Source organism: Artemia sp. Qi Xiang Cuo, chromosome 11, assembly GCF_049724085.1.
Source record: "Artemia sp. Qi Xiang Cuo chromosome 11, ASM4972408v1, whole genome shotgun sequence".
In the NCBI taxonomy this organism is placed as follows: Eukaryota; Metazoa; Arthropoda; class Branchiopoda; order Anostraca; family Artemiidae; genus Artemia; species Artemia sp. Qi Xiang Cuo.
In genome coordinates, this window is record NC_142804.1 from 53386898 (window position 1) to 53410303 (window position 23406).

At 35.3% G+C, this 23406-nt stretch overlaps 1 protein-coding gene across 1 annotated transcript in view; it reads left to right on the forward strand.

Moving 5' to 3' along the window:
- Window positions 1–19599, forward strand: part of LOC148947138 (uncharacterized) — a 71163-nt gene extending 51564 nt beyond the window's left edge. Inside the window, exons 11-13 of the mRNA XM_089096518.1 lie at window positions 1277–1390; window positions 13216–13427; window positions 19449–19599. Coding sequence (XP_088952644.1) covers window positions 1277–1390; window positions 13216–13427; window positions 19449–19599 — 477 coding nt within the window. The remainder of the gene's footprint in view (window positions 1–1276; window positions 1391–13215; window positions 13428–19448) is intronic.
- Window positions 19600–23406: the final 3807 nt, after the last annotated feature.

Sequence of the window (23406 nt, forward strand, 5' to 3'; positions counted from 1 at the left end):
GCTCTTGAGGTTTCCAATTAAATGATTCACATGGTGAGTCCATGAGAGTGCAGTGTCAAAAATCACCCCAAGATAGATAAACTTTTAAACTGGTGGAACAGGGGTACCATTGATTGAAAGCCTTGGTGTTGAGAGTGAGTCTTTGTCCTTGTGAAGAGGAGCACTGCTGACTTAGCTGGAAAGAATTCCATGTTGTTGACAGTTGCCCATACACTGAGATAATCAAGACCTTTCTGGACAGCAGCTTGCAGGACACGCTTATCTGTTAATATTGCAACAAGTGCAATATCGTCAGCATACGTATACAGCTTGCATCCCAGAATGTTTTCAAAATTTATATCACTGCAATAAATAAGGAAAAGGATTGGGCTTAGTACCCCCCCCCCCCTCCCTTGAGGTACTCCCACATCTGGCTTAGTTCTTGATGGAAATACACTCTTCCCCATACGTATCTCCAGTTTCGAGTTTCGCAGGTAATCTTCTATCCACATCCTCAGTTCTAATCAAATTCGGAAAGAATGTAAATTTCCTATCAGTTTATCCACACTAACCCTATCAAAAGCAGTCCTGATATCCAAGGTGCTGCTTTTGTCTCCTTACCCTGCTTGAAGCCAGATTTTGTCTGGTGTTCTTGCCATAGAAGTGTATCTGTGGTCCCTCTATTAGAGAGAAAAAGCATTCTTACCTTAACAAGGTAAAGTAATAAGGCTCTTACCTCAACAGTAATTCCTATATTGAAGACAGGAAAGGATCGAAACCTTTCAGCCTCCTACAGACCTATAGCCCTCACATCATGCCTTTGCAAACTTATGGAATACCAGCACCAATGTCTTTCTTCTTTTTTAGGTATGCTACTTCTTTTTAGTCTTCTTCCTGTTCAATTAGCTTCATTTTTTCACTGTACAAACGGTTGAAACTCCTCTTAAAGAGCGCTATTGATGCATTTCGGAAGATTACGTGAGTTCTAAGCGTGTTCCACAAAGTAACTGAACACCACTATTATTTAATTTCATTATTTTTTTTTTGTTTAAGTTAAAATGCAAAATCAAGTGGGAATGTCTGCTTTCACGAAAAAATCTTTCATCAATATTTGTAGTTAAAAACAAACCTATGAAGGCTCTTTCAAATAAATAATGTTTCATTTTAAAGTTAGATTAATTTCGCTTGATTAATTTCTGCTTGATCAAGCAAAATTGGGAATTATTATCTTTTTTCTTATCTGATTAGTTCATGGTGTTTGTTATATATTTAAATTATTTTATACATTCTTTTACAGGACTGTGCCCTCGCCAAAGGGGATAGATTATACTGCACATTTAAGGGCTGTCGCTACAATGAAGATTTCCCAAAAGGAGGAGACTTCTTTTACAACAAATCAAATTTAGAAATCGTAAGAAATAACTTTGTTTACAAGTTTTAGTCTCATATTGTTGAAGAAAGAAATATTCTTAAGTTATGTGGTAACTATTCTGCCGATACTGCGAGGTAAAGATCAATATTATGTTTTTTTGTTGTTTTTTTCTTACTATTGAAGAATGACTCGCTAATACAGATAAGCCATAGCAAAATTACAAAATGATTAATACCAAAATCGGGCCAAAATATGGGCTCGTTTTGATATGAATCATTTTACGACTTACTGTGGATGTTATAAGCGAGCCATTCTATAAAGCAGTATGATTACGAAATATATACTTTTTAAATATACTGTATAATGGCCAGGTCAGGCCCTAGACTTTTTTTTAGGTAAGCAGACTATTTGCAGGCGCCCCCCCCTCTGGTAGACCAAAATATAATTACAGGCCCTTATAGTAAGGTGTACAAGGTTTTCTAGTAAAAAGTGTAACAATACAAATAAATAAACTTTTATTGTGTAGCATGATTCTAACTTAAATATTACAATGGAATATGTCAATAAACAACAAGGGGGTTTATTAAAAATGGGGAGTTAAAATATGATTCACAATGCATCAGTTGAACATGCTACCTATAAAACAATTCAACATACAACTTTTTATTATGAAAAACAAATTTTGTTTATTTTTATGTTGGAAAACTCATTGAGTAGTCTGTCCTTATTGAATTCACATAGCACATTTTCAATGGTTATGGATGCAAGCCAACTTATTCGATCTTAACTCAACGTTGATCTTAAGTAAGCTTTTCTTAACTTTAACTTGGAGAAACTCCTTTTGCCACTGGCAACTGATACTGGAACCATTAATAGAATTATCAGTACAGTAAAAACGTTTGTGAATGTGTCCATATAACCATGTTTTGTTATATACAACAAAGCTCGAGCTGGGGATTCTTGGGGGGGCAGCATTTCTGCGAAAATTTGTAACTGCTCAAACAACATGTCGCCGTTCACACCGCAGTCTTCTCCTTCACTCAAAACGATTTGAAAATGTTTACAGGCTTTATTCGTTAATTCTTTATCCGCGAACTTCTGCAAGCTTTGAATGTCGTAGAGGAATTTAAAACTTTCACTCTGGTTTTCCATTAGCTCATATCTCTCATTTAGTGAGGATATTGCAGTGTCTAGCACGACAAAGAAGAAATTGACCTTAAATAAATCTTATCCAGAATTTACAGTTTCATCTTTCCCCTCATAAGAAAATTGCTTTTTGATTTTCCATTGGCGGACTGTGGTTTCTTTTTCACACTCAGGAACAATACCGATTTTTTCTGCAAGTTCCTTAACACTTGTGATCACGTTGTTTATTCCTTCATCAGAACTCATCTTGGTTAGAAATAATTGCACACTTTTTATTAGATCCATCGGACTTTGCAAATCATTTGTGACTTTTTACAACGACTTACTCACCATATTTGTTTTGTGCAGGGTCGTCGTGCCATATTACTAAGCAACACAGAAACTTGAAGCTTTGTAGTTTCTTAGCAAGTCCCAAGAGTGAGTTCCTACCAAATGCATCGAGTTTCAGGTCTTGAGAAAATTCATATAAGGCATCATATACTTCCTCAATATGGTACCTCAAAGGCAACAAGGCCTCAATTCTAATTTTCCATTGTTTGATACAGAGTGGTTTTACTGTAAGATTTGAAACGTTATTAAGTAAAATACTCTATCTGTGAGTAGAACTTGAAAAAAAAAATTGACGATTTATTGAATTGTGCTGAAACAGTGTACTGCAGCAGTGCAAGAGAGAGCATCGCAGTGCAAGAGCAGTAGTGCACGCACTACTGCAGCAGTGCAAGAGAGAGACCATCGTTAATTACAAGGTTCAGTGAACCATTAGTAATGGCTGTAGTGCAAAATTTTTCTGTATATTTATTCGTAAACGGGTTGATTCGTTAACTATCTGAGAGGGGGAGGGGCCTCGAAAGTTTTGGCAATCTACAATTCTAGTGTATAAAATTAAATTCTGTATCATTGCTGTAATGCCTAAAGGTCATATCCGACATTTTCGCACTTCTGAGATAATTGCCAAAAAATATTTGCTAATTTGTTTTCAAAAGAAGATTCAGCAGGGTAATGTAGATACGAATAATTTACACTTAATTGAAAACACATTGTCCCACTGATCCTCCCTTTGAATCTCAGAAAATGCTTTGTTGCAGCTGTCTCAAAAGTTTAAAAGCATCAGTCACGAGCTTTTGGCATGACAGCAAATATATAAAACGTCAAAGTAGCACGTGTCAGTCTGGTCTGGGACACTTTCTTGCCCCATACAATATCAGTAAATTGATGGTTTGTTTGCATCGTAACTTTTAATAATGATTGTTAGAACCATCTATAAAGTTCTTTCAAAATTGCCGGTGACATTAACATGTAGTATATTTTGAGCCTTGTTTCTACGGATGAGGGGGCTGTTTGCCTCTACCCCCCTCCAAAGTCAACATTTGTTTTCAAATTCCTTCTAAAAATTATATTTCCTACGGTTTATTTTTTACATTTCTCCGACGTTGCTTGCACCAAATAGCAAAATAACTGGTGTTAATCTGGAAGTACAGGGAAGATGGCCATTTAAAGGACTCTATTACCTTGATAGCATAGGACCTCGTCAAACTGAAGTCTGGCTGTGGTAATTGTGTATGTAGCATCTACTGAAAGAAAATTTTTCTCGAGAACTTTTCAGTATGACTTAGAGAGATGAATTTGTGATAATGTCTACCTTTTTTATGACAGACAATCCTGCGAATACCATATCGTATTCATTGGTTGTTTTTATTCAATTAAAGTCTTTGGTGTGACGATTGAAGCGTTCACAATTGTTGGCGTCAAGTTGTACTGAAACAACCTATTTCTCGTCTGAAGTATTAGCAAGTAGTGGTTCTATGTGGAATAGTCATAGAAATTGGTAGCTAGTACTTTAAAAGACATCATACTACGGAAAATAAATTTCGCAGATCAATGGAAAAATGCTTTTTTTTTTTTTTTTTTTTTTTTTTTTTTTTTTTTTTACAGTTGATGAGGAAAAGTGGTTTGTACAAGGACGAATTTTTCTGATATCTAAGAGACAACAGCGAAAATTATTTGGTGTCAAAATTTCCATTTTCCCGAGTATGACTTTGACTGATAAAAGGATGTAACTAAAACTGGAAAGAACGGAATATCCCAAATATAATGAGAACTGCATTATAATTACCACTGCGCCAAATTTAGCTTGAAGGAATAACATGTAAAGCAATTTGGCGAATAATGTCATTTAAAATTTTTTTTTAATTACTGCAACACAACCCCGCATCAGGAAATTCACGACATTAATGTGTTGTGAATCAGGTTCACGTACTCACGAAAGAAAATTTTCTATCTAGACAAATCTAATCTAACGTATGGTTATATTTTCTCAGGACAAATAGGTCAAATTTCTCAGATAAAATTGGACCTATGATGTCCGCTACAATATAAGTTGTACTAACTTGTATTTCGAAGTGGGCTATGCCGAAATACACTCAACGGTTCTTGCAGAAAGTAAATGGATACACAAAGTTTGTGCTCTCATTGATGATGGTTCATTTGAAGTATCTTTGATGATCTTTTTTCTCATGGGCCAATCTATATTGTGCGATAATTTAGAAGATCTTTGGTAATTTATCACAGAATAGTAGATAGTGATGTATCCTAAATAGTACAAAGATTTTGGTATTTTGATAAATTTTGCTGTTCATTTTGAATTTTTTACCATTTTCCTGCTTCAAAATCTATGTTGAGTATTTTTTGCGCTTTTAAATACCTTTTTTTTTTTTATTTTTTTTTTTTTTTACCTCAAAGATTTGGGTAAAATCAGTAAGTGTGCCTTCCCCGAAAGATGATAAAATTCGCGATTTCTTATTTTCATTTATGTTTTGTATAAATATTTCTTGACTTATTCATTGCCTAAGTGGATTGGAAAGGCTCTTCTTAGAAATATATTGTTACTTCTTTTAAGACAAATCCTCTGGATTTGCAAATCATTGAAAAAAAACATTTGGTTAAGTCTTCAATTAAAAATTACTTGTACTACGTTTTCCATTTTACAGTCAACCAATTTCAAAGCCATGCTTGTTTTTCCGTCATATAAATATACTTTTGGCTATAGGACCAGTTATTTCAGTTTATTGACTCCTATGTCATACTTGCGACTTACTTCTCCCTTATTTGGTGGTCTTATAATGAAGAATTTCTTATTTTTCTATATTTTTTTTCCTATTTTTAGCTGGAGATACATTGAATAGGCAGTGTTCTACTTGACCTTTCGTAATGTGTTACATTTTTTTCACAAAGCTTTTAATTATCAAGGTGTTGATTGTTTAGGATCAGCCCTATGGCGACATTCTAGGACCACTGGGTTGATACAATCACCCCTGGTAAAAAAAAGGGGCAAATAAACACGCATCCGTGATCTTTCTTCTGGCCAAAAATACCAAATTCCACATTTTTGCAGATAGGAGCTTGAAACCTCTACAATAAGGTTCTGTCATACGCTGAAACTGATGGTGTGATTTTCATTAAGAATCTGTGACTTTTGACGGGTGTTTTTCTCTTTTCGAAAATAGGGCAAACTTTTTCAGGCTCGTAACTTTTGATGAGTAAGACTAAACTTGATGAGACTTAAATATTTAAAATCAGCATAAAAATCCAATTCCTTTGATGTATCTACTGATATTAAAATTCATTTTTTAGAGTTTCGGTTACTATTGAGACGAGTCGCTCTTACTATAGAGTTCGTTACCACGAACTGTTGGAAAACCCTGATTACAAACAGGAAAAAGCCTACGGCTTTTCTTTTTTGGAATAGTAAGAGACGAGCCTCACGGAATCAGGCCGCTAACTAAGTCTACTATTTGCAAAGAGCTGTGATCTAATGATTGTCTTTTAATGTAATTTTATGACAAATTGCACTAGATCTAGTAATTTCTTCTAAAATGAACCATTGAACAACTCTCTACGATATTCCAGTGCCAAGCTATCTGTGGAAAAGAAAAAAAGAGAAAAAAATATTCCGTTTAGGCAGAATGCTGTAGTAGCTGCCACTTTTCCTGATTTTCAAGCCAATATATTTCCCTTGCTGTTCAAGCAAAGGGACAGAGAGTTTCCTATATAAGTGTTTCGGACAAGGCGGTTCTAATGGTGTACTTGTTTTGATCTGACACTATTTATAGGAGTTATGGGTTATTATATTTCTTAACATTGGGCGTGATCGTCTCTTACTAGGTTGCTAGCAACCGCTGCAACCTGGATTTAACATAAACTTCAGTAATCAGATATTTTTCTGCAACCCAGATGGCTCCAGTTCAATTCCCGGTATGGGAAATTTTTATTTCCCAGAATGGGAAATTATATTCTTAAGAAATATAATTTAAAAAATGATCTACATAATGATTCCTTTTAATACTTCAGTTACTATGGGCTACAGTTCGTTCTTTAATATAATTCTGAACTAAAACTAAAATAAAATAAAAATTGACTTTTTCAATTTTTACGTAATCACTCATTACGTCATACATGGTTGTTACATATTTAAAATCATCATAAAAATCCGATTCTTTTGATGTATCTATTGGTATCAAAATTTTGTTTTTTATGGTTTCGGTTACTATTGAGACGAATCGCTCTTACGTTACAGTTCATTACCACGAACTGTTTAATTGCTTCAAAAATCAAATATCTTTGAAAAGACTGCAGTATGAAAAAACATCAAAAATGCAGTTTTTTGTAAAAAGTGATATTTAAAAAAAATTTTGTTTTTTTTATTAAGAAAGGCACTAGAACTTTTAATTTCCGTTTGAATGAGCCCTCTTGCAACATTTTGGGACCACTGGGTAGATACAATCACCCCGGGTAAAAAGAAAAAAAGGGCAAATAAACACGCATCCGTGATATTTCTTCTGACAAAAGATACAGAATTCCACGTTTTTCTAGATAGGAGCTGAAACCTCTTCAGCAAGGTTTTCTGATATGCATAATCTGATGGTGTGATTTTCATTTAGATTCTATGACTTTTAAGAGGTGTTTTTCCCATTTTTTGAAAATAAGGCAAATTTTCTCAGGCTCGTAACTTTTGATGGGTAAAACTGAACTTGATCAAACTTACATATTTAAAATAAGCTTTAAAATCCGATTCTTTTGATGTATGTATTGGTATCAAAATTCCGTGTTTTAGAGTGTCGGTTACTATGGAGACGAATTGCTCTTACAATACAGTTCGTTACCACGAACTGTTTGAAAACAGGAAAAAGTCTATGGCTTTTTATTATTTGGAATAGTAAGAGACGAACGTCTGAAAATCAGGCAGTTAACTAAGTCCAATATGTGCCATGGTTTGTTCGTTACTAGGTTTCAAAAATCTCCACAGCCATGATACCGATGAAACTTGCATAATTCCTTTTTATGATTACCTAGACTGATCTTGTATATAACATACCTTAGAGAAGCAACTTTCAAAAGATGTTTGTTTGAAGTTATATTGTCAATAGATTATTTCAGTTAACATGGGCATGTCGTTCTTTACTGTAACTGTATTACAAACAGGAAAAAGCCTATAGCTTCTTCTTAATTGGAATAGTAAGAGACGACCTGGCTATAACCTACCATTATGATATCATTAATCAATCTTTAACATGAAATTATAATCTAATTTTAGTTACTATGGGCGGGAAGTTTGTTCTTTACTGTAATACGACTATGACGTCATTGATCAATTTTTAACATGAAATATGCAGTGTTTCGTAAAAAAATTTGTTCTATTTTAAATAATTTGTTGTAATTACAAAAGAGTTTTTAACCGCATTAAATTCCTTTAAAACGAGCCGTTGAACAACTCTACGATGTTCCACTGCCAAGCTATCTGCTTAAGAAAAAAAGAAAATGATGCCGTTTAGGCAGAATGCTGTAGTAGCTGCAACTTTACTTGATTTTCAAGCCAATATATTTCCTTTGATGTTCAAGCCTAGTGACAGAAAGTTTCCTATATAGGGTTTCGGACAAGATGGTTCTAATGGTATACTTTTTGTTTTGATCTGACTCTTTTTTTAGGAGTTATGGGTTTTTATATTTCTTAACATTGGACTAGATCGTATCTTACTAGGTTGCTAGCTACCGCTGCAACCCGGATGCTAGCTTTCGCTCCAACCCGGATTAGCTAAAGCATGTCCAAGTTTTATACTATAAGAGATGATAAAACAATTAACTACTTTTTAAGATATATCCAATGTGGTGTAGTGGTTTAGGATAGTTGGTTTTCAACCGACCGGCTCGGGTTTGAATCTCGGTGTGGGAATCATTTTTATAACATAGTCTAAAGAAATTAATTAGCTAAATTGACAAGACATAGGTTAAAGGGCAAGAGTTTAATTCTTACTGTAAAAATAGTAACTGGGAATATACTACTTTTGACAAAGTTACTCAAAGTAAACGAAGTAGAAACACTACTAGTGATCAATGATATCATAGACTATATTTTAGAAATTTTTATAATCAAGATTCACTTGTTACTGTAGATCGACTCAAAGTTCTATCTTCCTTGTCAGGAGGAGACGTCACTATCCACTACGCTACAGTAACTGATAGTAAAGAAGTAATTATAGGTTTGATGATGTGTCTAGACATTCCTCACGCACTCACATCGGCAGGTTTTCTAAATTTAGTACAAAAAATCTCAATTCTTTGTTGGGGATGAAAAGTACATAGAAGTACATTGTTCAATTTCTGAGTCGAACCATAATCCATATTTTACCAAAAGCTCAAATACGCGCTTTGAAAAAAACTTCTTGCATCAATGAATACCAGTAGTTTAAATTGGGGGAGGGATATTTGTATAGTAATCCGGGTTGTAGCGGTAGCTAGCAACCTAGTAAGAGACGATCACGTCCAATGTTAAGAAATATAAAAACCCATAACTCCTAAAAAAGTCAGATCAAAACAAAAAGTACACCATTAGAACTGCTATGTCTGAAACCCGTGTAATAGGAAACTTTCTGTTATTTGGCTTGAACAGCAAGGGAAATATATTGGCTTGAAAATCAAGAAATCTGGCAGCTACTACAGCATTCTGCCTAAACGGCATCTTTTTTTCTTTCTTCTTTCTTTTCCACAGATAGCTTGACACTGTAACATCGTAGAGAGTTGTTCAATGGCTCATATTAAAGGAAATTAATCGGGTTGAAAACCTTTTGTAACTAAAACAAATTATTTTTAAAACAGAATAAATTTTTCCACTAAAAACTGCATTTTTGATGTCTTTTCATACTGCTGTCTTTTCAAAGATATTTGATCTTTGAAGGAATCAAACAGTTTGTGGTGAAGTTATATTAAAACTTTATATTCCATAATAGCTTGGCACTGGAACATCATAGAGAGTTGTTCATCCGGGTTGCAGCGGTCGCTAGCAACATAGTAAGAGACGATCACGTCCCATAGTAAAAACTAAAGTAACCCATAACTCCTGAAAAAAGACTCAATTCAAAAGAAAAAGTACAATAATAGAACTGCCTTGTCCTAACCTTCTATGTAGAAGACTACCATCTATTGTGTTGAACAACAAAGAAAATATATTAGCTTGAAAATCAAGCAAATTGACTTCAACCACGATATTCTCCAGAAACGGCATCTTTTTTTCCGCTTTTTTTCTCCTCAGCTAGCGGGGCATTGGAAAATCACAGAGAGCTGTTTAATGGCTCATATTAAGTGAAATTGCTATATTTACTGCCTTTTATGATAAAAACAAAATATTTTTTAAAGTTGAGTCAATTTTTTACGACAAACTACACTTTTGATGTATTTTCATATTGCAGTCTTTTCAATGGTATTTGAATTTTGAAGCAATCAAACAGTTCATGGTAATGAACTCTATAGTAAAAATTTAAATGGGCTAGAGGTCGATCTTTACCATACTATAATGCCTTATGTATGATATCCTAATGATCGTCTTTTAATATAACTTCAGTTACTATGGACTAAAGTTCGTTCTTTAGTGTAATTACTGTAAATTTATTAACCTATACTATAGTTAAGTGGCCTATAAAATCTAGTATAGGCAAGAGGTCGTTCTATAATATATACTTTGAAAAGACTGCAGTATGAAAAGACATCAAAAATGTAGTTTTTAGTGGAAACATTTATTGTCTTTTAGAAATAACTTATTTTAGTTACAAGATATTTTTAACCCAATTAATTTTCTTTAAAATGAGCCATTGAACAACTATCTATTCCAGTGCCAAGCTATCTGTGGAAAAAAAGAGAAAAAAAGTATGCCATTTAGGCAGAATGTTGTAGTAGCCGCCACTTTTCTGGATTTTCAAGCCAATGTATTTCCCTTGACGTTCAAGCCAAGGGACAGAAAGTTTCATATATATGGGTTTCGGACAAGGTGGTTCTAATGGTGTACTTTTTGTTTTGATCTGACTCTTTTTTTAGGAGTTATGGGTTTTTATATTTCTTAATATTGGAAGTGATTGTCTCTTACTAGGTTGCTAGCTACCGCTGCAACCGATGCAAATGTTTAAAACGTAATCTGAAGAAATTGACTAGCTAATTTGACAAGACATATGATACTAAGGGCAAGAGTTTGTCCCTTACTATAATTGAACTAAAACTAAAATAAAATAAAAATTGATTTTTTTTTTCAATTTTTACGTAATGTCACTCATTACGTCATATATGGTTATTAGTACACAATCGGTGTTAGATCTTACGTCACGCTACTTATTACTTCATATATGGTTATGATTGCTTAAAAACTAAATATCTTTGAAAAGACTGCAGTATGAAAATGCATCAAAACTGCCGTTTTTTGTAAAAAAAAAGTTATTTCATTTAAATTTTTTGTCTTTTGATTAAAAAGGCACTAGAACTTTTAATTTCCGCTTGAATGAGCCATCTCGCAAAATTCTAGGACCTATGAGTCGATACGATCACCCCTGGTAAAAAAAAAATAAATGAATAAATACGGATCCGTGATCTTTCTTCTTGCAAAAAACACCAAATTCAACATTTTTGCAGATAGGAGCTTGAAACCTCTACAGTAAGGTTTCTGATACGCTAAAACTGATGGTGTGATTTTCATTAAGATCCTATGACTTTTAAGGGGTGTTTTTCCCTTTTTTTGAAAATATGGCAAATTTTCTCGTAACTTTTGATGGATATGAGTAAACATTGATGAAACTTATATATTTAAAATCAGCATAAAAATCCAATTCTTTTCATGTATCTATTGATATTAAAATTTCGTTTTTTAGAGTTTCTGTTACTATTGAGATGAGTCGCTCTTACCATACAGTTTGTTACCACGAACTGTTTGATTGCAAAAACTTTAAAATGCTTTTTTGGTTTTGTGAAAATGATTTGCCTTGAGTTAGGTTGAGCTGTTTAACAGAAGTATAGGAGCTTGGTTATCACAGTTCCAGGTTAGAGTTGGATCAGGCCCAAGTACTATGAAGCCCGACCCACAGTAGGTAACTTTACCAAAAAATCACATAGACGCCGTAGACGTTTGTGATAGTAACTTCTCTCTCAATGTCCACGTACTATTAAATGTTATTAATATATTTCCACTTTACACCGGCATGGCTAAAAGTTGTTTCTCTGCCTTAAAAAGATTGAAATCATACCTTAGAGGCACATTAAGAAGAATGGCTGAGACTTGACAGAATGTACTTGGAAGTCTGCATACTCACAGAGATATTCTTGGTGACGCAGAGAAATGAAGAATATTTGAGGAAAAAATTGTACCAAAGAAACTAAATTTGCTTTTGTGAAATAAAATATTAAATCGTACTAGTAACATTCAATTGTATAGATTTCTATTGGTAAATAAATCCTATAATTGTATATTTTTCATATAGTAGTTGTACTTGCAGCTTTGGCATCACTCCGTGGGTAGGTCTATTGCTTTGCGCTTATCTAGAGAGCCCGTATTTTCAGTATTCTCAGCAGTAATGAGACTAATTTCATAGTAGCATGAACGAAAAAAAAGAGCGTGAATGAAATAAATAGAAGCAAAAAAACTTCAAACCTTTGAAGCTATTGATAGTGTTTTAATGTTATTCTATACTCCACAGTGAGTAAAGCATATGGGTTGAACTTTAGATGAACTTGAAATATTTTATATGAATGTTCTGTTCCTAATCTTTACATATGAACTCTCTCGTGCAAGTAGTGTAACGACGCTATTTATTAAAAGTTTTCAAGTTCGCAACAAGACATTAAACATAAATTGTTTGACACAATTATATATAAAACCCTCAAGTCTCCTTCCACTTTTAAGGGCGATAAAGAAATATTCTGAGCTGTTCCGGACATTAAATCTAGTGGTTCCAAACAAAACCTAATTCTTCATAAGCATTTGGCTATAGATTTATAGTGGGGGAACGATTAATCAAACCTTATCATTCTTTGATATATAATTTCCTTGTGGTCTAGCCCCTCTTCCCCTGATACTGAAATTCCAGGCACATTGGGGCTTTTTGGGTAAAGAGGATTGGGTACTTTTGGTATTTGGGTACTGAATTCCAGCAGCTAAAATAGAAAATACTGACTGAAAAACGCAGTACTCCCCCCTCAGGAAAAATGCTCTAATACCTGGAAGGGTAGATGGAAACCGATAGTAATATGCATTTCCTATGTTTAGACGAATGTATAGAGTCTATTTATATTTTGGATAGTCGGAATATAGATAGCATGGTCTGTATTGAAAAAAAAAAAACCTGTTTTCAGTTTGTTCTGGGAACTATTCTTGGTACACAGCTATTATAATAAGTTTATATTGATTTCAGCATATCAAAAGAGCTCATATGAATCAACGGTATACTTGTGAAGAATGTTGTGCCACATTTCCTACGTCAGAACGATTATCATTTCACAAGCTAAACTGTGGTATCACATTTGAATGTAAATGTGTAAGGAGCTTTGTAAGTGTTGACAGCTATCAATCACATTGCAATAAACTAGGACATCCCTTTGTAAAAAATCTTCGAATTTTGCTGAAGTGAGTTGATTTTTTATTTCTTTTTTTTCTGTCAAAGCCTTTTTTTAATCTAATCCTGAGAAAAAAAAAATTGTACCTTAATAAAAATTTATTTAAAAAAAGATCCCAGAGTTTGAATATTATTGTGCTCGTTCTTAACAGAAAAGGATAGTAGTGTCTTAAGAAGCTGTTTTACGGTTTTTTAAATAGATATGGTTGGCAGATTTGTTCTTAATACCGGACAAAACGATATATTTAAACTGTGCCATAGTGGAAAAAAGAACATTTACTTATTTATTGGACATATAATTCAGTACTTGATGTCACAATTTACCTAAACACAATATTTGCATAAACTTTATTTATACAATATTTATTAGATATCTCTGCCTTGTTGTCCGGTATTGATAGGTTGTTCAGCGGAGAAGGCATGATTCTGAATCTGCCATGGATTTATGCTTGAAATGCCTGAAATATTTTTTTCTTGAAACGCAATTTCTAGAATGAGTATTGTCTTTGTTTTGTTTTTTTTCAATATTTGCATAAACTTTATTTATACAATATCTAATAAGTATCTTTGCCTTGTTGTCCGGTATCGATAAGTTGCTCAGCGGAGAAGGCAAGACTCTGAATCTGCCATGGATTTATATTTGAAATGCCTGAAATATTCTTTTCTTGAAGCGCAATTTCTAGAATGAGGATTGTTTTTTTTTTTAGCCATTAACTTAGTCGTAATTGCTTGAAAATGGGGAGTTTAATTGCTCAATCGACTGATTCAAGCAAACCTTAAATGTGTATTCCTATTCTGGGGGGAAATATAGCCTCTGACATCTCCCACCACAAAAGAGAGACACCCAGCCAGCCAAAGCTCACCGAATACCCCCCTCCCACAAAAAAAGGCTGCCGTTTTTCTGTTAAAGCTTATGAAAAGAGAACATGGCTAGAATATTATATTAAAGAAGAAGTTGTTGGTTGACTTTGCTGTTCGCACTTTTCTGTAACAAGACAATCATGGTAATGGCTCTGATAATGTGAGGGCTGTCGACAAAGCAATGAACAACTGGAAAAAGTGACTTGAAAAGATCGAGAAACACGAGTCTTCAGAAGCTTATGTCGAAGCCAACCATGGCTGCTTGAATTGCAAAGCAATTGAGTGTGGTATATCTCAATTAATAGCTACAACCCTCTATTCAAATAGAAAGGAAGCCATAGCAGAAAATTGCTCGCATATGGTCACACTCATGAAAGTGACATATGCCCTTGCATGACAGGGACTTCCATTTTGACTCCTACAATCGCGGTAATTTTATAGGATTACTAGAAATTGTGACAGAAGAGAATCCAGATTTTTAACAGAAAGAAGTTGTTATGGAAGTTAATTGAGTCTAAACCGCCAGAATAGTCTTATTAGTATACTGGCTGACTTCTTGTTTGAACAAACAAGATGCTTAATTACGAAATTCTGGCAATATGCGCAGACGAAACAAAAAATCTGTCGAAAAAAGAACAACTTAGTTTCATTTTTCGGTTTAGGCGACAATCGTGACATTTTTCAAGCTTGCAAGTTAGACTCTTTACTTCATTGTCGACCTAGTTACTTTGGAGTTGAGACAAAGGTTTGGAGAAAACTTCTCGACAACTCAAGCCTTTGACCCAAGCTCAGCTAATTTCCTGGATGCACCCCTAGTACAAGACTTGGTATAAGACTTTCCACTATCAGTCAACGAGTTGACATCTGAGTCAGAACTAGCCTTGGCAAAATCTTGATTCACAGAGTGTGAAGCCAGAATAGAGACCGACTTCGATTTTACCCATTACGTCTAGGATGCTGGAAAAATATTTTTCCAGTTAACTGTTAAGCTGAAGAAAAAAAACTGCACATGAAACAAAATAAAATTGAAATAAATAAAATAATAATAAAAATTGGGGAGATCAAGAAACAAATTAGGTGCTGAGCGTTCAGTATGGCTTCAGAATAGAGGAAACACCTGCGTTCAATATTATTGGGCAAAAAGAGGTATATGACTTAATGGAAGAATGAGCCTGGATTTTCATAGCCGAACTAGGGACAGTAAATTTAAACTTTCTTAGAAACCGAAAAATCTCTGCAAACCTTTATTCTCATCAAAATATTGTGGTGCTTCAACAATACGTTTTCTTCAAGAAAAATAACTAGAAATCTGACATAACAATCCTTTGGCCTGGTAATAGAACCGTTTGGTAGATGGATTTCAGGTAACTTCAGACAAGCTTCAGAAATCCCCAAGAAAACTAAGGGTCTTAGAAATATTTTAGGACAAGATAGTTAGGTTCGGACCGTAATAGTAACCTCTCGCACATATTCACTAATTTTGAAGAAACCTTATATTTCGTTTCACAAACAACAGTAAGAGCGCTCTCGTTAGCAAAAGCAACAAGAGCATCCAAAGGAGGTGGAATATTATTATGGGCACGGAAAGGCATGGGAAGTCGTATATTCAGATCTGTCTTAAATTTGATAAAAGAAGCAATGCTAAAAATCTAAATCAGAATCCTAGTCACCACTTTGCCAAGGCCTGTGGATGGATCGAAAGAGGTTCTAAGCCGAATTAAGATTCTTTTTTCCAAAGTTAAGAATTTGTTGTCGATAGAATAGGAGACAGAAAGTCGGAAACACTTTCCCATCCTAGAATTGGGGCTGTACATTTCATGCCTGAATGTTTTATTGACCAAGGATACATGAGACGTGACTCTTGAGAAACTGTTTTCCCCCTTATTATTGTCCTTTCTTAAAACTGAAAATCCTTTTGTCTTCAAACTATTAAAGACACTATCCGCGAAAAAAGAATTTAGCCAACAAGGTTTTTAGAAGCGTAGAAATGAGCAAAGTATTCCAGATTTAGAACTTAGGACCATTAAGGGCAGGTGCATTGACGGTCTCATCAGTTTATTATTCTTATTTTTGTAAATACAGCAAAATAACATTGCTGCCGTGTTAAAATAGCGTTTTTTTTTATTTCCATTTTTTTTTTTTCAACTGCATTTCTCCTTAAGTGTGTGTCATAAAGGGAAGGCAGCTAATCCTGGCTTTTTGCTTTTTATTGTATTTACTTTATGTCGAATTTTCGCAAGTCGACGCAGTATCTGGCATTTTTTAATGCAAACAGTTTTGAGAAATGACGTTCTTTACAAGTACACTTCATTTCTCTCTGCTTCTAATAAATGTAAAGGAGTTAACAAAGTCCTAGAAAAATTTTATGTTGAGACGCTTGTTGCTCTTGTTTATGGAATAAAAATAGAACTGGATATGTTTCAATTTATGGGGTGGGGTGGGGGTGGCAAATTCAACTCTAAAAAGGCTGAGCTCACTTTTTGGAGTCGACAAATTGAATTAACAAACAAATAGAAAATTAAAATTACAGTTATGTTGTCACAAAAGAGAAACCAAGAAAAAGATAAGCATGAATAAAACCAGACAAACAGCCGTAAAAAGAGTAAATTTAAACAGAATATGCTTAGAGGCAACGCTATAGCGTTGCCTCTAGTAAAGACCATACAGCTCCAATGTTTTTGTTTTTTTTTCAGAGGCACTTCATATGGAAGGGGCCGTCGTATAAACTTCAAAGGGGGTTTATTCGACTGGAAATCGAGAGTTCTAGTGCCCGTTTTAAGAGTCAAAAGCGATCAGAGGGTAACTAGCCCCCCACGTCCTTTTTTCCCCAAATACATCCTATAAAAATTTTGAGGTAACCATTTTCTTTTAAAATAGTTCAAAGATCATATAACAAAAACCCCGGGGTCGACATATCCCCCCAGGGCCCGAGGGTAGGCGTTGTAAGTTATACCCTGGAGGCAAATATGGTTCTTATAGAAGGGATGCTCGATAAACTTCAGAAAGGGCTCATTTGATTGAAAATTAAAAGTTTTAGTTCACTTTTTCAGATTCAAAAGAGATCGAAGAGCAACTAGCCCTCCGACCTCCGGTCCGACCATATAACAAAAACCCCGGGGTCGACACAACCCCCCTGGGCTTGGGGGCTGGCGTTGCAGGTTATGCCCTAGGGGTATATATGGTTCTTATGGAATGGATGCTCGTTTAAACTTCAGAGAGGGTTCATTTTTTTGGAAAGCGAAAGTTCTTGTTCACTTTCTGAGAGTCAAAAGAGATAGGAGGGCAACTAGCCCCCCCCCTCTTCACGTCCTTTTCCCCCCAAATACATCAGATACAAATTTTGAGATAGCCATTCTGTTAAAAATAGTTAAAAGGCTAGTTAAAAAAAAATGTAGTGTCGGCACAAATCCCATGGGCTCGGGGGCAGGCGTTGTACGTTATGCCCTGGGAGTATAAATGGTTCTTATGGAAGGGATGCTCGTATATAATGCAGAGAGGGCTAATTTCTTCGGAAAGTGAAAGTTCTTGTTCACCTTTTAGGGGTCAAAAGAGATCGGAGGGCAAATAGCGCCCGCGCCCTTTTTTCCCAAATGTCTCGGGTAAAAGTTTTGAGATAGCTATTTTGTTATAAAAAAGTTAAAAGGTCAGATAACAAAAACTCCTGTGTCGACACAGCCCCCCAGGGCCGGGGGGCAGGCGTTGAAAGTTATGCTCTGGGGGGATATATGGTTCGGGTACAACTACCTGTTAAAACCAACAGAAATTAAATAAACAATCATAGAAAAAAAGATACATCAAGTAATAATATAACTGAATAAATAAATCTTAAAGCGAGTAATGCTGAAATTGAATGTGCAAATCAAGCTTAAAGCGAAAAAAAATATTTTGCTACTGAAGCATAAATTAAACTCAAAACGAACAGAAATTGAATAAACAATCAATGCAAACAAACATACAATAGATACTAATATAAATGAACAAATAAATCCTAAAACATATGAAACTTAAATTTAATAAAATTTTTTATTTTTTTAAACTTAAAATTAAGCTTGAAACAAACAAAAATCGCTACAAACAAGAGTTTGGGTATCGCCTCCTTCTCTCACTGTAAAAGTCTAAAACCTACTGTGGCATTGGCGCTTTACTGAAAATGAATTATATTGCAAGTATTTTCTATTGTACTTAATATTGAAAATAAACATTAAAATTACAGTAAAATTTTGAACTGATGATCTTTCAGCAATTAATGTCATTTTACATCAAATATTCAGTTTAATTTATTAGTTCTTTCTAAAATTGTTCAAGACAAATATAGTTTCACTACAAACAAGAGTTTGGATACTGTGCCCTTCCTTAACTGTAAAAACCTAAAGCCTACTGCGTTATTGGCGCTTTACTAAAACGATTTTTGTTACAAATATTTTCTTTTCCAGTTCTTGCAGCATTGAAAATGAAAACAAAATTACAGTGAAATAAAATCGTGAACTGATGGATCTTTCAACAATTAATATCATTATATATCAAATATTCAGTTTGATTTTGTTTATACTTTCCAAGGCTGATCAAAACACATATAGTTTTACTCGCTTTAAGATTTCTTTATTTATTTATATTATTACTTGTTGTATGTTTCTTTTGTTATGATCGTTTATTTAATTTCTGTTCGTTTTGGGTTTCATTTATTCTTTAACAGTAATTTCTGGTCTTTTGAGTTTTAATTTAAAAAGGAATCTTCTGATCTCAAGTTTAAAATGGCCTTTAATTTTATATTAAAAGATTATTTTTCGGAAAGTTTTTTTTATTAATTTACGACGGGGTGAATGTTTCCTCATGCTTAATTTTAGAATATTGCACTGGGGGACGGGGGGGGGGGGGTTGGCAAACAGTAAACTAGAGAGGCTGGTTGAAATATGTATATAGAGAAGGATTTTGGAGGTAACCAATTTTCTGTACTGAGGTTTTGAAGTGCTTTGGAACTTTTTGATCTTTTTTTCTTAGTTTTTGTGGAATGTAAGCATGAATAAGTTCTATGCCTTCACCAATCAGTTATCACTTTAAAATGCAAAGGTTTTTATTGATCGCTATTTCTAGATAAATACTGATACATCTTTTTGTTTTCTTTTTCGTCTAAAATTCTACTTTGTCAACTTTTTGCTTGTTTTTCGCTACAGGTTTCGGAAGAATCATGGACGTTTTCCAGATCAAGGCCTTCATTGTGAAATATTAAACGAGCATACTACTCGTGAGTTCTGTTTCATTTTTTTAATTCATCCACTCTTTTTTTTTTCTTTTTTTTTATCCGCTCTCGTTTCTTCCTTTTGACCAGAAACTATTATATAGGCTATCTATAATTTAGCATTAACATTTGGAACTGTTTGTAAACAGAAATTGTACCAATAATATACGTTGTTACAAATCAAAACTCTTTATCAGAGGCAACGCTGTAGCGTTGCCTATAGGAAAGGCCATACGGCTCCAATGTTTTATGGGTTTTTTTTTTCCAGAGGCACTTCATATGGAAGGTGTCGTCGTAGAAACTTCAAGGGGGGCTCATTCGATTGGAAATTGAGATTTCTAGTGCCCTTTTTAATAGTCGAAAGTGATTGGAGGGCAACTACCCCCCCCCCCCGACACGCCCATCATTCCCCCAAACACATCCAATCAACATTATTTAGATATCAATTTTGTTCAGCGTAGTTGATTTCCAGATAGAAAATATGTTTTTGAGGAGGAAACTCCCCCACAACCCTCAGGGCAAGGGTTTTAAGTTATGCCCTGGGGGCATATAAGGTTTTTATAGAAGACGTTGTCGTAGAAACTTCAAAACAGGCTCATTCGATTGGAAATTCAAGGGCTACTGCCCTTTTTAATAGTCAAAAGTGATTGGAGTGCAACTAGCCCCCCCCCCAACCTCATCATTTCCCCAAACACATTCAATCAAAATTTTGAGATGCCCATTTTGTTCTGCGTAGTTGATTTCCAAATAGAAAATATATTTTTGAGGAGGACACTCCCCCACAATACTCAGGGCAAGGGTTTTAAGTTATGCCCTGGGGGCATATTAGGTTTTTATAGAAGGCGTTGTCGTAGAAGCTTCAAAACAGGCTCATTTGATTGGAAATTAAAAGGCTAGTGCCCTTTTTAACAGTCGAAAGTGATTGGAGTGCAACTAGCCCCCCCCCCACGCCCATCATTTCCCCAAACACATCCAATCAAAATTTTAGATAGTCATTTTGTTCAGCGTAGTTGATTTCCAGATATAAAATATTTTTTGAGGAGGACACTCCCCCACAACCTTCAGGGCAAGGGTTTTAAGTTATGCCGGGGGGGCATATAAGGTTTTTATAGAAGGGGTTGTTGTAGAAATTTCATAAAAGGCTCATTCGATTGGAAATTCAAAGGGCTAGTGCCCTTTTTAATAGTCGAAAGTGATTGGCGGGCAACTAGCCCCCCCCCCACGCCCATCATTTTCCCAAACACATCCAATCAAAATTTAGAGATAGTCATTTTGTTCAGCGTAGTTGATTTTCACATAGAAAAAATATTTTTGAGGAGGACACTCCCCCACAACCCTCAGGGCAAGGGTTTTAAGTTATGCCCTGGGGGCATATAAGGTTTTTATAGAAAGCTTTGTCGTAAAAACTTCAAAAAAGGCTCACTCGATTAGACATTCAAAGTGCTAGTCCCCTTTATAATAGTCGAAAGTAATTGGAGGGCAACTAGCCCCCCCCCTACGCCCATCATTCCCCCAAACACATCCTATCAAAATTTTGAGATAGCCATTTTGTTCAGCGTAGATGATTTCCAGATAGAAAACATAATTTTGAGGAGGACACTCCCCCACAACTCTTGGGGCAAAGGGTTTTAAGTTATTCCCTGGGGGCATATAAGGTTTTTATAGAAGGCGTTGTCGTAAAAACTTCAAAAAAGGCTCATTCAATTGGAAATTCAAAGGGATAGTGCCCTTTTAAATAGTGGAAAGTGATTGGAGGGCAACTAGCCCTTCCCCCTATGCCCATCATTCCCCCAGACACATCCAATCAAAATTTTGAGATAGCCATTTTGTTCAGCGTAGTCGATTTCCATATAGAAAATATTTTTTTCAGGAGGACCATCCCTCACAACCCTCAAGGCAAGGGTTTTAAGTTATGCCCTGGGGGCATATAAGGTTTTTATAGAAAGTGTTGACGTAGAAACTTCAAAAAAGGCTCATTCGATTGAAAATTCAAAGGGCTAGTGCCCTTTTTAATAGTCGAAAGTGATTGGAGGGCAACTAACCTCCCTCTCATGCCAAACTTTTCCCCAAACACATCCAATCAAAGTTATGAGATAGCCATTTTAAAAAACGTAGTTTTAAGGTCTGGAAATTAGGTCTTTGAGGATGACAATTCCCCCACAGCCCTCAGGGCAAGGGTTGTAATTTAAGGATTCTCCGAATCCTTCATATTATTTTTTATGGAAGGGATACTCGTATAAACTTTAGAGAGGGCTCATTTGATTAGAAATTGAAAGTTCTTGTTCACTTTTTAAGAGTCAAAAGAGATTGGAGGGCAACTAAACCTCCCCCCTCCTCCACGCCCTAAATGCATCAGATAAAATTGTTGTTAAAAAAAGTTGAAAGGTTAAGTAACAAAACTCTGGCGTCGACAAAAACCCCCAGGGCCCGGGGGCAGGAAGGGATTCTCGTATAAACTTCAGAGAGGGCTCATTTGATTGGAAATTGGAAGTTTTAGTCCAGCTCTTACGAGTAAAATCAATCGAAGGGAAAATACCCCCCCCCAAGCCCTTTTCCCCCATCCCTCCCTTTGAACTAGTTCTGTTTATACCTGAAGGCCCAATGAGAGTTAGAATGTTTTGGTATTAACACACACCTATTAGGCGTCTGCTCTCCTCCCTACCAAGGAAAGAAACAGAGAGTGTAAGGCAGTGGCAGATCCAGGGGAGGGGCGAGGGGGCGCCCCCCTCCCCCCCTAACGTAGTCTAAATAATGTAATTTACTTAATTAACGCAAGATTGCGTTAATTAAACTTGCTCCTAACGCAAGTTTATCGAATCAACCTATTTTGCCTACCCCCCCCCCCCTAAAATATCCTGGATCCGCCCCTGGTGCAAGGGCACTATGAATTTTAATTTGTAATTCAATGAACCCCGTTCCAAAGTTTATGCAACCACCTCTTCCACATAAAGTTCCCCTGGAAAAATAAATAAGTATCAATTCATTGAACCCTTATGGCTCTTTACTTAGGTAACGCTATAGCATTGCTTCTCACCTTAAAAGTTGAGTAGAAATTTCAGCTTTCATTTTTATGAATATCCGAAATTATTTGAGGGGAATATGTTTGAGGAACATATTCCACGGCTGGAGAACTTTTGCTGGGTGGACTTTGATGCGGGTTACTTATCAGCAGGAAAAGAAAATGTTCTTTGAGGGGGGAGGAATTTCCCATGGGTCGGTTTTTCAAATTTGAATTATTCAGGGAGGGGACGACTAAGTCCATTCGATAATATTCTAAATTTTGCATCTGAAAGTACCGGGAATAAAAAATCAACGGAAATGTCAGAGATAGCACTTCAGGTTCCTTAAGACGATTTTGTTCGTGCCTTTTGAAAAAAGGCATTTTCAAAAGAAAATCACCACTGTCTCCGCTAAGGTTTCAGTTTTTATCTCAAGCCTTAAAAATGAACGCAATGCCATAAAAGTATAACTCAAAATAACATATATTGAATAATATATGCACATAGACGGAACAATTAATCAAAATTTCATATTATGAGTTGAGGCTCACCCAAATGATGGGCCAGGGGGCTCACCATTCCACAATCTATGAAATCAATCCTACAATAACTGGAAATATAAAGTATTTTTGAATATTTTAACGTCTTCCACAGCTTAAACGGTCCAACATTCTACAACCCAATGAGTCTGTCTAATCTCCTAAATCGGGAACGGAGGAGATAAGTGAAGTTCCGCCCCGTCTTGGATGATTCTCCAACATCACCCTCCCCCTCTCGTACTATCTACGCTAAACTTTTCTTCCCTCTGCCAACTACTCCGCCCCCACTCAAAAGACTTTAATAAGGTATAATTTTGTATGGGAAAAACAAATTGTAAATCTATTATAATTACCA